At 40.0% G+C, this 16,307-nt stretch overlaps 1 protein-coding gene across 9 annotated transcripts in view; it reads right to left on the bottom strand.

Annotated features, from left to right (window-relative positions):
• Positions 1-2,761: 2,761 nt before the first annotated feature.
• Positions 2,762-16,307, bottom strand: part of prdm16 (PR domain containing 16) — a 166,119-nt gene continuing 152,573 nt past the window's right edge. For 6 of the 9 annotated variants that reach the window (XM_058642850.1, XM_058642855.1, XM_058642854.1 and 3 more), the window contains 8 exons: positions 16,149-16,236; positions 13,837-14,009; positions 13,684-13,761; positions 12,958-13,127; positions 11,457-11,628; positions 7,529-7,786; positions 6,964-7,144; positions 2,762-6,089 (listed from right to left, as the gene is read on the bottom strand). In XM_058642850.1, coding sequence (XP_058498833.1) covers positions 5,955-6,089; positions 6,964-7,144; positions 7,529-7,786; positions 11,457-11,628; positions 12,958-13,127; positions 13,684-13,761; positions 13,837-14,009; positions 16,149-16,236 — 1,255 coding nt within the window. In that variant the 3' untranslated portion in view covers positions 2,762-5,954. The remainder of the gene's footprint in view (positions 6,090-6,963; positions 7,145-7,528; positions 7,787-11,456; positions 11,629-12,957; positions 13,128-13,683; positions 13,762-13,836; positions 14,010-16,148; positions 16,237-16,307) is intronic. The other 3 variants (XM_058642851.1, XM_058642859.1, XM_058642857.1) reach the window with 2 other exon arrangements.

Below are 16,307 nucleotides of genomic sequence, written 5' to 3'. Positions count from 1 at the left end.
TGTCACAGTATAGCATGTCGTCCAAAATCGGTAAAAAAAGTCATAGTATAGCATGTAGTCCAAAATCAGTCAAAAATGTCATAGTATAGTATGTCGTTCAACATCGGTCATAAAAGTCATAGTATAGCATGTTGTCCAAAATCTGTCAAAAAAGTCAGGGTATAGCATGTAGTACAAAATCACCAAAAAATGTCATAGTATAGTATGTCGTCCAAAATCGGTCAAAAACGTCATAGTATAGCATGTCGTCCAAAATTAGTCAGAAATGTCATAGTATAGCATGTCCTCCCAAATCGGTCAAAAAAGTCATAGTATAGCATGTCTTCCGAAATCGGTCAAAAAAGTCATAGTATAGCATGTAGTCCAAAATCTGTCAAAAAAGTCAAAATCACCAAAAAATGTCATAGTATAGTATGTCGTCCAAAATCGGTCAAAAACGTCATAGTATAGCATGTCGTCCAAAATTAGTCAGAAATGTCATAGTATAGCATGTCCTCCCAAATCGGTCAAAAAAGTCATAGTATAGCATGTCTTCCGAAATCGGTCAAAAAAGTCATAGTATAGCATGTAGTCCAAAATCGGTCAAAAATGTCATAGTATAGTATGTCGTTCAACATCGGTCAAAAAAGTCATAGTATAGCATGTTGTCCAAAATCTGTTAAAAAAGTCTGGGTATAGCATGTAGTACAAAATCACCAAAAAATGTCATAGTATAGTATGTCGTCCAAAATCAGTCGAAAAAGTCATAGTATATTATGTCGTCCAAAATCGGTCAAAAAGTCAGAGTATAGCATGTAGTCCAAAATCTGTCAAAAAAGTCATAGTACAGCATGTCATCCAAAATCGGCCAAAAAAGTCCTCCAAAATGTCCTCCAAAAATCGTTCAATAAAATCATAGTGTAGCATGTCGTCCAAAATCGGTCAAAAAAGTAATAGTATAGTATGTCGTCCAAAATCGGTCAAAAAAGTCATAGTATAGTATGTCGTCCAAAATCGGTCAAAAAAGTCACAGCATAGTATGTCGTCTGAAATCGGTCAAAAAAGTCATAGTATAGTATGTCGTCCAAAATCGGTCAAAAATGTCATAGTATAGTATGTCGTCCAAAATCGGTCAAAAATGTCATAGTATAGTATGTCGTCCAAAATCGTTCAAAAAAGTCATAGTATAGTATGTCGTCCAAAATCGGTCAAAAAAGTCATAGTATAGTATGTCGTCCAAAATCGGTCAAAAAAGTCACAGCATAGTGTGTCGTCTGAAATCGGTCAAAAAAGTCATAGTATAGTATGTCGTCCAAAATCGGTCAAAAATGTCATAGTATAGTATGTCGTCCAAAATCGGTCAAAAATGTCATAGTATAGTATGTCGTCCAAAATCGTTCAAAAAAGTCATAGTATAGTATGTCGTCCAAAATCGGTCAGAAAATTCATAGTAAAGTTTGACATCAAAAATCATTCAATAAAATTATAGTGTAGCATGTCGTCCAAAATCGACATCTTTTGCAGTTTCACATGCATGACACCATTGGCTCAATGGTGTCAATGTTGAGCCAATGGTGGTTTAACATCAGCAGACAAATCTCAGAGCTTGCTGCAAAGGCTTGGGCATGGGAGTACCTGGAAACATGGTCGCCACATCCCGAGGACCAGGTGAGTACTCACGAGACAAGGTGTCAGTATTCTGGTTACTCCTCTTTCTTAAGGGCCAAGAACTCAAGCTTCATGGAACTGTGGTTTGCCCTGTTCCTTTCTGTAGACCTCAAACCTCGATTAGCGTAGGTTATTGGCCTTACCTTACCTTACCTTTGCTGCTTGTTCCTGAGAGAGCACCACTCCCAAGCCACCATGGCTCACGTCAACCTCCAAAATGAAGGGAAGGGAAAAACGATGTTTCAATCTCGCTGGGGTGAGTGGAAACACCTTTGCCAGATAACACATGGCCCAAGTAATGCACCTCTTTCTGTAAGAATGAACACAAGGATTTATGATGATGGAAATCACCATAGCAACTTCAATGGTCACCTGCGTGAGATCACTGTGTGAGATGTGAAATGGAAAAAATATGTGTGAATTTAAACATTCCAGTTTTTGTTTAAAATTTCTACGTAAATACATTTTAAAAGCTTGTATGGATTATTATCGATAAGAGCTCACTGTCATAGCTGCAGATTCACTTTATTCCTTCAAAAGACATACAATAAACATAAAATTACTTATTAAAGACCTAATAATCACTGAATTTCTGTTCATTCTAAATAGTCTAATGTGACTTTTGTAAATTTTTTCTGTTCATTTTTGTATTGTTTGTATGCTCAGTTCAGACATTTGTTTTTAAATGGATTTAAATAAAGCTTTTCTTGTTTACTTCAAGACTAAAATATCAATTTTCAATCTATGGCTCTTACAAGAATATAATATTGGTGATATTATTATGTAAATCCAGATACTGTAAATAGTTGGTTTTATTTGATAAATTATGTAAATGATTAATCGACAAACTCTTTCATTCTTTTTAGGCCACAACTAAAGAGTTATTGGTAACACTTTAGATTAGGGAACACATATTCACTATGTGTTCCATATTCACTCACTAACATGCATAAACAGACCCTTTATTAGTAATTATTAAGCATGTATTGACACCTTATTCTACCTCTATTACGACATGAATTACTAATAAAGGTCTGGTATGCTAAGTGTTAGCGAGTTGTTATTATTATTATTATTTTTTGTCATGGTTCACAAATACACAGTGAGCCACTCATTAAAAAGCACACAGGTTTTATTGCATATCAATTTCATGTATAAATTCTTCATAGCATTGGAAAGATTACATTTGGTATACATTGCTATTCTACAGAATTATCATCAGTCATATCTTTTTCAATGAAATTTCTCTAAAGTACATCTTCAATAATCACAAGCATCAAAAGAACTGCAATTTTAGAATTGTTCAACATTAGTCTACAATCCTTTATTGTTTTTCATTTTGTCTTCTCCCACAAGTCTTTACTATGTCTTTCAGAGCCAACTGCCCAAACACCGGTAAGGCAGTCAAAAAAACTTGAAGTCAAACCTACTAACCTAACCACATGTACAATAAGTGCATCTACGGATAATTTTTTTCTTTCTTTTTTTTTTCGGATTTTTTGAATCGATACACATTTCACAAATGGACATCATTATGACTGCTAAACACGTCATGCACAATATCTTTTTGTTTGTTTTCAATAAACATAACAGAGGCGATATACAACTCAGATTCAAACAAAACAAGCACCATCCATTTAAACCCATATTTTTCATTGATTTTTTTTTCTTCTTCAGACAAATGCACCATTGTTTTTCATTCTTTAAAATACTATACAGTCAAAAAGAAACAATATGTATATTTTAACTCCTCCTGTAACAGTGGGGGGGGGGGGGGGGGACAGCAACCACGTTCTATTATGCTGAAATAAATTTCAGCGACCATCTGTCGGAATACTTTCTGAAGTTGGCGAAATGGAATACTTCAATGCCTTCAATTCCTTTTATTTATTTTTTTTTTTTTACACAGCGCGTGCTTAATACAGTAGTCCATGACATGAATTATTACATCTAGTCAACCAAAAAACTTAGCAACCCAAGTCTTTACATTTTAAAACCACGAGCTGAAAACTGTGTGTTTATCATGAAGGAAATCTCATTTAGTAGATTTAAGAAAAAGAGAGACTCCTGTTTTTGTTTTGTTTGTTTTGTTTTTTTTCTTTAAAAATGAGATGATGCAGCAGAAAAATGACAGTGCTTCCATTTCAGATTTGAGCATGAGCCGCTCATCTAATGAAACTAGTCTGGAAATGGATGTGTGTTCTCAGCTCTAGAGACCTAAGCCTGGTCGATGAATGGCTTGGACCCACGTAGTTTAAGTGCTAGTTTGAAAATACAGCATCAGGCCAAGTTCTCAAAGTCCCAGTGCGCAGGAAGGACCAAGGCAACAATAATCAATCAACAATACTCACCCTCTGCCTCCTGCAGCTATCTACAGTTATCTACAGTAAATGACTCATGGCTCACAGTCACCGTGTGTGTGGACCACAGGGAATGAGTTTTCAGTATGATCTCAGAAAGAACAGGGAATATACCATAACATTAAACTCCTGCTCACCGTTTCCGTTTTCCCTGTCCAGAATCAATGAGATACTTTCTTATATATGTAGGAGGGACTGACCAGCAGAAAATAATGTCCATTTTTAATACTATCCATGATTATTTTACTCTCTCTCTCTTTTTGTTTCATGAGAGCTTGCCTTCCTTATTTCATGACCAAATGTTCATGCACATGTGACTTTTGGACCATGTAATATAGGACATGGGATTTTAAAAAGAGAACAGAGGGAAAAGGAGGTTAATGTGATAACCACAGATTCAACAGTGTGACAATGTCCTTGTCCAGGCCTGCCGCATCCATTACTTTAGTCAATTTGAACAAACACTTTCAGCATATTGGGTTAAAATGGTTTAACTGGGGGGGAAAAAAAGAAAACACTGCAGGACATTGCAATGCCAAATATGTTCTAAAACTAGCTACAACTATCTGTCACCATAAATAAAAAGCAGTTTATTTCATGGGTTTCTTTCTATTTTGGCACACTAACTCGTCAAAACCAGAGATTCAGAATCTCCCCCATGTTTCTGATAGGCGTTCATTCCTTCAGCAACAAGAAAAGAGGGATACAATGACTTTTCTTCATTTTCACTTCTCCAGTCATGACAAAACAACCAGAAATAAATACATACACACACGTCTGAACTCAAATATATAAGAGCGTAATAAGGGAACCAAAAAAAAACAACTATGACAGCAAATGCAAGCCCCTTGGACATGAAATGATTGTCAGAGAACAAAACATTTTCTATGGGTTATTTTTTTTTTTTGGCACATACCAATCTTGCTATGAACATCTAGGTTATTTTGTACATCATATGACAATATCATACAATTTTGGTCCTCCTCTAAAAATAATTATATTAACAATTTAGCACTGTAGTGCCTACAAAGAAACAATACTGTGGTATCTAAGAGGAAAGTAAGTAAATAAAATTAACAGATGACAATGAAATTAACAAGCAGAGAGAGACTTACTCAATTTTTGAGCGTGATTTAAATTCATATTCAGCATGATCAAATTGGGTAACCAATTACAATGGCTAGTGTCCCCGATAGTTCATTAAAATCACCAGTTGCTGTGCACATTTGAACATTGAACATCATTCTCCATTTAATCATTTAGAAAAAAAAAAAAAAAAAAAAATCAAAACAGTCTAATGGAACTGTCATTTGCTCAAGTAACATTTAGTGTGGTGCTGTTGTTAATTCTGCACTTACAACTGAAACGAGATCAGTAAATGTGTTGCCCATGATTGGTGGGGGAAACCTGGAGACAGTAGTGCACGCGCTCACTATGTTCCCGGCGAAACAGCACCACCCTGTGGACAAGCAGTGCTGATGCAGTGCTGATGCTGCAGTGCTTGTAGAAGGTGGTGTGCACAGACTTTAGAGACATACTAGTCATTAAGTGTCTTTAAAAGAGCCTCACGCTGGGCCTCTGTGGAGTGGAGTGAGCCTTGTGGACTTGGGGAGGATCAGAGTGATGCAGAGTTTCAATGAGGTTGAGAAGCAGTCGTCATGTCCTTCACATCGACAGGAGCTTAGCAGTGCTTTCGCTTTGACGGATTCTTGGGAGACCCATCACCTCGGGATAGCCTCTATCTTTTTCTCTCTTACACACACGCACGCACATACACACACACACGCACGCACACTTACACACTCTTCCCCTCTTGACTGTGTGGGACATTGAATTCTCCGGGGACTCCGTGTCTTCTCGCTACTCATGTCCACTCAATCTTGTTTCTGTCCATTTTACGAAACTTTTGTCCCACCTACTCTTGTTCCCACCTCTTCTCTTCCTCGTCTAGATGTGGTTGAGTGGGTGATAGCTGCTTGTCTCGGACGGTCCACCTCCCATGCTCAGCCAAGCGTCCAGAGAGTTCTGGGAGGGCGCGTGCAAAGGGTTGTTCTCCGAGAGAGACAGCATCATTGCATAAGCCTACATGAGGAGACAGGGGAAGTTTAACAAGAGAAAACGTCAAGGTTCGATATTTTCAAACACTTTCTTTAGCAGGGCTGTGTCTCAGACTCTTTGTGGTATCAGATATCGAAAAATATCATGTTTGTTGCCCAACGTCAGTGAGCCATGAGCATCCAGCATGTACTTATGCTTTGACCGATATCGAACAGTGCTCATGATTGGCTGCCTGGTCTTGGTAGTGTTTTGTGAAGCTGGTGCTTGTTGTATGTTGAGAAAATCTTCAGTGACAGATTTAAAGAAACACTTCATAGTGAATCGAACAAATAAAAATAATCTTAAATCTTCTTAACCCTTCAACCGCAAGAAGACGATCAGGCTAATTCACATTACTGTGTCAAGCAACTCTTTGTCCAAACTGATTTTGTAAAAATTTGCATTGAAAAAACGTTTTGTCAAAGTCCAGATGTTGATACTTCATTGCAAACAAATGTAAATAAAACAAATCAATCAAAACGCTTCTCTACTTATGCTGTGACCTACAACAACTCGGGCCCTGTTTATGTAGCCTTAGCATCACCGTTGGTAACGACAGCTTCATTTCTCGTGGTGTTCCCAGTACACTTAAGTTGTTACAAGCTGTCAGTGATCCTATATTATCTGAACTGATTCTTCATTAAAACGGATAATTATAGAAAAGACAAGAGCAGTTCACAGGGAAGATGTTAAAAGGTTAAAAAAAACAGATGAAAGAGGGTCAAGACACGGTGCAGCTTCATGAACTGGATCACCAACCACCCATCGTATCCCTCATCGCTGTGTTTACACGATTCACTTTGTCCCTCATATGTACTCAGGTCGTGTCTGTGTGGACATCCCAAACTGGGCCACATACCTGGGTTTTAGCCTGCCTGTACAATGTCTCTTTCAATGCCTCCGACTCTAGTGAAGTGTTAAATATGTCTTTCACATCAAAGGGTTGCTCCTCACTGGCTGCTTTACGTAGCCCGTCCAGGCTCTTGGGGAAGCTGGGCAGACCCTCCAGGTCCAAGAGAGAGCCCTCCTCCTCTAAACACCTGCACGGCGAGTGATGGATGGATGGATGGCAGAAATATAGCAAATTGGGTGGGAGGGTTGAAAAACAGATGGATGTAGAAGTGTAGAAATGGCACGGACAGAGAGTTAATGCAATGGAGGGAGTTAAAGGAATGTAGGTAAGAGACACAATAGAGAGAAAAGGAGAAGTTAGGTTAATAATAAAGGGATAGGGTTGAAGGAAAAGGAGAGAGGAGTCGAGTAGAAACCTATCTCTGTGAGGGCAATCTAAATGTTCAATCTATTTCTATCTCTGTCCTTAGATGGTAGTGCTGTTCCTGCATTTGCACGGGAACAGAAACTGGTGTCGTTTCTCTGACACAGTTCACTTTTATGGATTCCTGTGTCCTGAAGAAGAAAATTACCTGCGCGTGTGTTCGTAGCTCATAGCCAACGGAGCCGTCTCCATCTCTTCTTCTTCCTCCTCCTCTTCGTACACTCCTGTTGTGACAGGAGACGGGGACTCGGGCGCCTCGTCGTGAGACTTCTCTGTCAGACTGCCTTCCTCCTCCTCCTCATCGTCACCCTCCACTTCCTCTTCCTCTTCCTCCAGCACCTGGAGCCCGAGCTTGGAGTTAGACAAACTGTGGTTTGGTGGACGTTCTTCCTCAGCCTGATCTGACCTGCAGAGGGATCAAAATCACAGTGTGTTAATAACTTCCACTTAGTCAGAGTATTAAGGACAGCTCTGGAAAGGTATTTACAGTGCAGCCAGTCTGTGGTTCTGCCTGTTTGTTGTGGGAAAAACATTGTGCCACTGGTGGACCCTTGGTAAATTAATAATAATACAATAATACACAACTCTTTATATAGACATCCCAGGGTGTGTGTTTATAGGTCAAAATCTCCAGGCTTTACAAAATGCATTTTTAGTCTTCTTCTGCATTTTATTAACGGGTGTAGCGATGTAATAGTCACAAAATAGACCCTTTTTCTTTTGTTTTTGTAGCCAAGCGAACTCTGAACTTGGACTTTAACTGTGTATTTCCAAATGTCGAGTGATTTTTGCTCAGGTGTGTTTGTATAGTTATAGAAAATAAAATACAAACTATTTTTCATCAGATTGCCTACAGGTTGTGCTGGAAAAAAAGGGACACAAAACACTCTATATTGCACATTCTTATAGCCGCTGTATATACATTTTAACATAGTAATGGGAAAAAAGCAGCCTGAATGTGTTTGAAGGGTTAATAATGAGCGGCAAGAAATAAGAGAAGCAAATTAATATTTTTATTAGGATTTGTTGTTGTGATCCTCAGTCACAACAACAGTTTAATTAACACCTGTAAGGTTAATATGAAGAACACGGTGTGTTGGCAAGTGAGGTAACATTATGTACGTATTATGTATTATGTCTTTTATTTGACTAGCAGCACATTTGAACCATCTTTCTGCCTGAAATGCTTTAAGGATTCATGTTAGGTTTGCTGATGAAGAAATATCTTGTGCAAAAGTCAAAACCATGTTTTAATATTGCAAATAGCCCCTTCTAGACAACGTGAATGTGAGTCTTTGAGTCAACCAGTAAGCGCATAATATGCAATAGAGGAACTACAGTACAGATCTCTGCCCGCATAATTCAATTGCTGAGTGCTCAATTAGTCACAGAACAACAATTTCAAAGTGAGAAGATGTTATTTTCTTTGTTTGTTCTCTGGATTTAGTCCAGGGCTGGGAGGCTATTGCCATTTCCTGACCAGCTAAGGACATGACTCATCGTGGGCAAAGAGAGAGAGAGAGGGAGAGAGAGAGAGAGGGAGAGAGGGAGCGAAACATAAATAATCTGTTGACGGCATGAACAGTTCAACTCCAGCGTCCACCCAAACAACATGGGTGCTGACACTGTTTGCGGAGCACTTTTCAAATGGCTGCACATGATTAATTGGTCGGCTCCTCGGGAGCGGAGCAGGAGATGGCCCGCTTCAGTCTGGTTCCTCTGCAGTCCGTAATTGGTGGAACATACTTTGTGCGACTGAGGGAAGACGATGGCTGATCTGCAAACAGGCTATCAGCACGCCGCCATTATGACCTGCCATATGTACATTTTCCAGCCAGCACCCTGACTCCCCCTCCATCACCCCCAGACCACGATGTCATGGCTCATGATATCATTTCCTCTGGGACGCCAAATTTACCCCCTCCATTTTTCTGCATCACAGTGGACATTTATCAAATCGGACAGGATTACCTCTGGGACGGGGTACGCAGGGACAGGATTGGGTCACACACAGTGGGTGGGTAAATGGAAGTAGGGAGACTTTTCTTTTTTTTTTGGGGGGGGGGTGTTCTCCTCTTTCAATCTAGATTAAATATCACTATAATCAAATTGCAGAGCTGGTTGGCAGGGAAAAAACTCCCTGCCTGTGTACAAGGGAAAAAAGTGAAGCTCTGACATGGGGGCCCTGGGTTTTGTCATTTAGTCTAAACACGTCAGCTGGGTGTTTGTGTTAGCGGGCTTGGAGTATGGGCACAGCCAATGGAAGGGGGAAGAGCTCCATCATCAGTGGATCTCCTAGATAAATGCCTCAACCCAAGTCCCCCTCAGGGTCCAAACTGCCCACCACTGAAGCCCCAACAGCTCCAACTTTAGATTCATACAAACTATAGAGCTTGGGTCATCATTCCAGCCCTAATTATGACCTGAGGAGACAGATAACATTTTGTCCTTCAACACCACAACGATGGAAATATTCATGTGCACCTAAGATCCCCAACTCTGCCTCAGCCTCTGTGATGTCCTCAGCTTGGAAACTAGTCAGACAAAGTTTTCTTTTTTTTTTTGGTGTAAAACGTAGCGCTACCACTGACTTTTATTTTGACTGGCTGTGAAGTTGAAAAAAAGGAGCAAGAACTACATTGTGAGGGCCGTTAAGGGCAATTACAGATAGTCAGCCATGAATGTGTGTTTGCGTTTGGTGTTTGACTTCAGTCACTCAGAGGGAGAATAAACAGTGGGCTGTCTGGTGGGAGGACAGAAAGCATAACACTTAGGCTGAATTACAGATATTAAAATGTCAGGCCAGTTTGTTGTGGATGAGACTCAGTATTGATCCCAGATGGCAGAGGGGCTTAATTGCCACTGGGTCTGCTGGCTGTAATGTGTGTTGACAAGAGGGGGGGGTGATGGAGGAAGAGACAGACAGACAGACAGACAGTGAGACTACCAGAAAGGAATTCACTGCACGAAGGAGAGAAAAATGAAGAGTAGAGTCAAGAAAAGAGGGCAAACTAACTTTTACAATACCTCAGAGCTTAGACCCCTTTAATAAAGTCACCCACCATTTAGTTATAGTTCATGTAAAACACTATCTATCAACTACAGCAGCATTCATCAGGTATAAACTGCTTAAGTTTTAGATGTGATTGGCGATACTGGATTCATACTACAGTCAACACGTAGTGTGCTCAAAGCGGGAAGGTGGAGATGATGTTGTGTTCTAAATTATTCAGTATGTATGTATTGCATTATTTTGAAAGACATCTTTTGTCCCGAGATTCTATGCACAAAATGAAACTTGAGTCACAGATGCCATTTCGTCCAGTTCTGGATGAAGTAATTCCTCTTCTCTCTGGACAGAGATACAGTTTTCTCAGTGTTTTCACTGTTATTATTGTTTTTATTGTACTTTATTTATAGTTTTTTTTATAAACTATTAGTTTTGATTGGGATTGTTTAAAGGCAAGCATGTTTGTGCTGTGTGTCTTTGCTCACTGTGTTTCTTGTGTGTTTTTGTAATGCCAACTGCAACAATGACAATAAACCTCTGAACTGAGCTGAAACATAAATGACAGAAAATGTTACATTTCTGAAAAAGATTCTTTGTTTAATTTTCCTCAAATGTATTTAGCAGGTTGAATTGATCAATTTCAAGACATTAACTAAATGAGACTACTGCTGACATGTAAAAGCGTAGCTTGGACTTTGGAGTTGGCCACCACTGCCAGGCATCTTCAGTCCACTAGAGAGCACTGTACACTAAGGAATAGCATGAACGGAGCGACATGGGGATGGAAGAAGCTACAGATGTGTGACCACAGCTGTTGAAGAGCTGTGTTTTTCTGCACATCAGTACCTGTTGAGACTAAATGTCATCTGACAGCTCGACAAAGTGAAGTCATTTGACTGCTCTCGTCAGAGTTTGGATTGAGATTAGATTTAGGATGAGGTCTGGCTAAGAATTAGAGCTTGGCATGAAGCAGAGAGGAGTAGCCTCCTGAATCAAATGTAATCACTGAAGAGCTTTGCAGAAATCTTAATACAAATGTGGTTTGTGCAAACATGTTTTCTGTTACCTCTTATCCATGGAGCTGGAGGCCTGGTTCATCTCACTGTTGGAAATAAAGTTGCGGATTTCTGAGAAGTACGAGTCCTCCTTCTCGTCTAAAAGTGCATGATTGTCTGGCTCCGAGTTTGGCGAGGAGATCGTGGTTCCTAGGTTGGAAAGCATCCCGGACTGTTGGCTCACTGTTGGGGAAAGCATGCACACATACACACACACACACACACACACACACACACACACACATAGACAAACACACCAGCCACACACACACACACATCCAAACACAGGAGGATGATTAGTTTGATGATCGTCAGACATGAATAACAGATGAGTACAAAAGACATGCAAAATATCATAAGAGTTATTTTGCAATTATTCATATTTTAATATAATAGCTAAGGCACTGTTTTGTTTGTTTTGTTCTTTGGTTAAAGAAAAGGGTTGACTAAAAGAGAGACTTACATTTTGGCTTAAAATTAATCTACAGCAAAAATCTACACCTATGTTTTTCTGTTTCTGGAGCAGTAGAAGAAAAAGCTCTATCCTGAAAAAAGAGAAGTGAACTCCTCTGCTTTTTTCCCCCTAAGCATGTTTGACTTAAATGATCTAGTGCTGTGCGGCTAATTTTCCCCCCTGTTGTCTTGCTCATGTAACACTGGTCCTCTCCTCCCATCCAGTCTGAACTGATCAGACATACTGTTTACTGGCAGCACTGTGCTGAATATGCAGGCACACACACACACACACACAAAGATGCCCAGCTCAGCCACAGTCTTCCACTGTTGGCCGCTGTGTGTAGTCAAAGTCAAACTTTACTCTAGACCTCATATTAAGGTAACATTTATAGATTTAGAAAAATATATTTTCCCCTTCATTTTGTTTTACATTTTGTTTTCTTTGTTGTGGATTTCCTGACACTGCTCTTGGATGTATCTGGGGATTATTTTAGGTGCAATTCACAAAACATATGTATGTCCATGTTTATGTTTAAGTTAAGGATACTGCAGCACATAACATTTTCAATGAAAGTGCATGTAAAAATACTACTTTGCCAGCAGGATCCAGTCTCCAGTCATTTACAATAAATCGTTTTAGCATATGCATTATTCAGTTTAACTCAGAATTGGGTGTTCAGATTACAAGTTTAGGACACATCAGGACACATCTGGTCTCTCTGCCATGAGGAACTTATTCATAAATTGCATCTAATTAACATACTCATTTAAAACAATGGTATCCCTTGTGTTTTTCTTTAGAAATTCAGTTTGCATGTTGGTGATATCACAGTGGTTTACTGCTCCAATTGCACTGCCTTGTTTCAAAACAGTGTAATTTTTAAATTTAGAAATGTTAACAACACTGTCAATCCCAGGTCAAAATGTCTATTCCTTCCTCTCATGGGACACACTTCTGCAAACAAAATAAAAAGGCCCTTTTTCGTTCATTTTAAACTGCAATTCAGCTTCCAAAGCCTCACAGAGAAAACTGAGTCACACACGTTGCAAACTGACCAGGAATGTTTTCGTGCTCATGCTTTTTGAGATGGCGGTCAAGGTTGGTTTGCTGACCAAAGCAGCGGTTGCACAGGTGACACTTGAAGGGTTTCTCCTTGTTATGGATGTTGCGGACGTGACGTTGGAGATTGGATGAGATGCTGAACGAGCGGTCACAGTATTTACACCTGCCGAAAGAGAGCGAAAGAAATGGATGAGGGTAAAAATTGAATCAGAGAGGCACAGAAAGCAAGGACTGAAGTACTGAAGAAGTGTTCATAGCGATTTCATGATCCATAACTGGAGGTGAGCAAGAAACTCCTTCAGGCAAATATCATTTGAAAAAAGATCTTGTGGTCTTGTAAAGAAAGTGCAAATGTAAACAATTTTGCAATGATCTAAGTACAAACATACACATACTGAAATCACTTACTATAAGTAAAATTAGAGCAGGAATAGCTGTGGTTACTGGTCAGCTACCAAGCCCGACTTAATGAATGTTATTTAAACAAGACACATTGAATTGTATTATGAGATTATATATTAAGAAAATCTACCCTAGGATTGCTCATGTCTAGTATGATATCTAATAAAAATCCCACAGATTGCCTAAGTTTGCATATTTTGAAAAACAAAACTGAAAACAACAAAAAAAAGTCCCACAGCAAAAGTGACAGCAGTGTGTAAAAAGTCAAACAAGCAGACATAAAGACATAAAAAAATAAATAAAATAAAACACATTACCTGTAGGGTTGCTCCCCTGTGTGTGTCCGCAAGTGCCTGGTGAGGTTTGCTGAACGAGGGAATATTTTCCCACAGTACCTGAAAGGGAGGAGTAGAAAGATGAGCATCATACTGTAAACAGTTGTTAAATTACATGTGGTCGGTGACACAAACCTGCAGGCGTAGCGCTCCTTGCCCTTGCGGAGGATGGCGTCTGAGAGAGAAGGTGGTGGCGAGCGGAAGTTGAACAGTGGATGAGATGAATGTTGCAGTGAATTGGGCGGTGCATCAAGTTTTAATGCGCCAAAGCTCTCCAGTTTCTCTGTCATCGTCTCCATGGCTGACATCTGCAAGAAAGAGTAAAGTATGTTCAAATGTTTTGATGAGATTAAAGACATTATTCAATTTTAAAGGTGCAATAATGTCACTCAACCCCAGTTTATTAGTATTATGACTGTATTAAGGGTGTCGTTTTTTTACCTGTAATGACAAGCTATTAAAGGTACAGTATGTGAATTTCAACATTTAGCAACCTCACCTCACCCCTCCCTTTCAAGTGTGTTGGAGAACAGCCTTTGCATCAAAACTCAAAAGAGGTCTATTATGGGCTATTGTGAGAAAAAAAATAGTAGTCCAAAAAGGTGGCCTCCATAGAGCTGACTCAGCTCTTGACATAGAAAAAGGCAAATTTAGCTAATGCTAAAAAAAAATAGTATAATCATATCTTCAATTTCTGCCTCATATCTTTCAATATTTTCACCTCAATTTTCCACTCTGGGCCTTTAATCACACCTCAAGAGAAACAATATATGTATATAAGTGTCTGTGTGTGAGAGACTGTGTGTGTGTGTGTGTGTGTGTGCATGTGTGTGTTTGTGTTCAAACAGAAAAAAAAGCACTGAAAACAAAAAGACAATGTCAGAAGAAAACAGGGAGCGAGGGAAAGAGACAGAGAACGGAAGCTTTGAGGAAGCAGTATATCAGTGGTTAGCTTTGTCGTTTGTTCCAAAGGCGAGTCACCTCCATGACCTGTAACACCTTCACAATCGCTCTCAAGAACCATTTCTCCCGTGCACACCCCCCTCCCCCCCACCACACCCCACATACACGCTCACTTCCATCTTCAACCACTGCTTTGTTCTCCCCCCCCCCGTCTTAGCCTCCTCTGCCCAAGCTACTGTTGCAGGCTGGCAAACTGGCTAAATGAGCCATTCAAGAACTCTGATTGGACCTGTACAATATAGTTTGCAATACCCCCAACTGATAGGCGCTTCCCCTAGAAGCTTGTGAACAAAGGCGTCCAGTTATGTAGAAGTTTATTTGGCAAAAACAGCTTACGTCCTTCCTTTTTAAGTGAATACGGGACGGGAGAGACAGGGATAGACACTCCGTCTCGAAGTGTTTATACGCAGTCTGAGAACGGGTGGAGCGGGTGATTTCATCATGAGACTGATTTAGATGTAGCATTGTGTTTAGATCACTAGGGGAATCAGAGCTGAGACGGTCCGATATGAAAGGTATTTCCATGGGAGCCTGTGAGAACTTCACATACAAATTGATCATTCATGACTATTGATTCATCAAAACTGTGAGGTTTCAAGAAGTGAAAGGAGACTTTCTCTCCTTTGTGTCACAAGGTCACCGAGACAAACAAGGTCAAAGGTATTTTCCCAGACGTTTAACAAAGTAATTTTTGCACCACTACCATTGTGTACACATTAAAAATATGCAAATCCATGTGTACATTTATCTGTCTGTGTATGCACCAAATTAACGTGTGTATTGCAAAGTCACAGTTGATTGAGGACACAGATTTCCAGGTCAGATTAAACCGCTTCCCCAACGAGAGCCCCCCATTCTCCTGGACACAAACACAGGATGTCCTTGATGGACACGCTGCTATTATCTAGCCAGCCAGCCAGCCACAGAGAAAAAAACTTGGAGGGGACTGAGTTATTAGCTGGCCTGTGGGCTCAGAGAACATGAAACAATGCCACAACTAAGTTTAGCATGTCCAGGAGAGGTAGTTTGTTACGAATCAAATTGTTATTATTCTTTCTTTTATTAATACTATCACTCCTTGCAATCAAGGTTTGTAGAGGTGGGGAGGGTCCAGGGACAGTCGAACAATGTCACTGATTATCAAAGGGGCTGCAATAACAGACTGTCTTCTGAAAAAGGTAGAAATGACGAGGTACACAGGCGCCATCTGATAAACAAAGGAAGAAATCATACAGAACCCTTGAGAAAATAACATCAACACTGTGGAATGATGGTGCATAGGGCCCTATCAATTCAGGTTATTGCAGCGTGGGAGGCAGGAGTCAGGAATTTTCACATAATACATGGTATGAACATAATAGTTGATAGCATCTGGGAATAATAAGCTACTATGTAATACCTGGAGGTCAGTTCCTCTGTTTGGCATTCCCTTGCTGTAGTGTCCAGCTTTGCATTGTGTGTATGTGTGTGTGTTGAAAGTCTACCTGTGGATGGAAGAGTGGCGGTGACGGCCTGAGGAACTTTTCTTTCAGAGCTCCAACGGGGTCAAGTAGCTTCCTCTTTTCCACCCTGCTGGACCAACAACAAGGCAGAGGGTTACGTACCAAGGTCAGGTTTATCTACAGCCTCCAACCACACACTAA

The sequence above is a fragment of the Solea solea genome, chromosome 11 (genome assembly GCF_958295425.1).
Source record: "Solea solea chromosome 11, fSolSol10.1, whole genome shotgun sequence".
Lineage (NCBI taxonomy): Eukaryota > Metazoa > Chordata > Actinopteri > Pleuronectiformes > Soleidae > Solea > Solea solea.
Note: the sequence above shows the minus strand (reverse complement) of the source record. Positions and strands in the feature narration are given on the sequence as shown.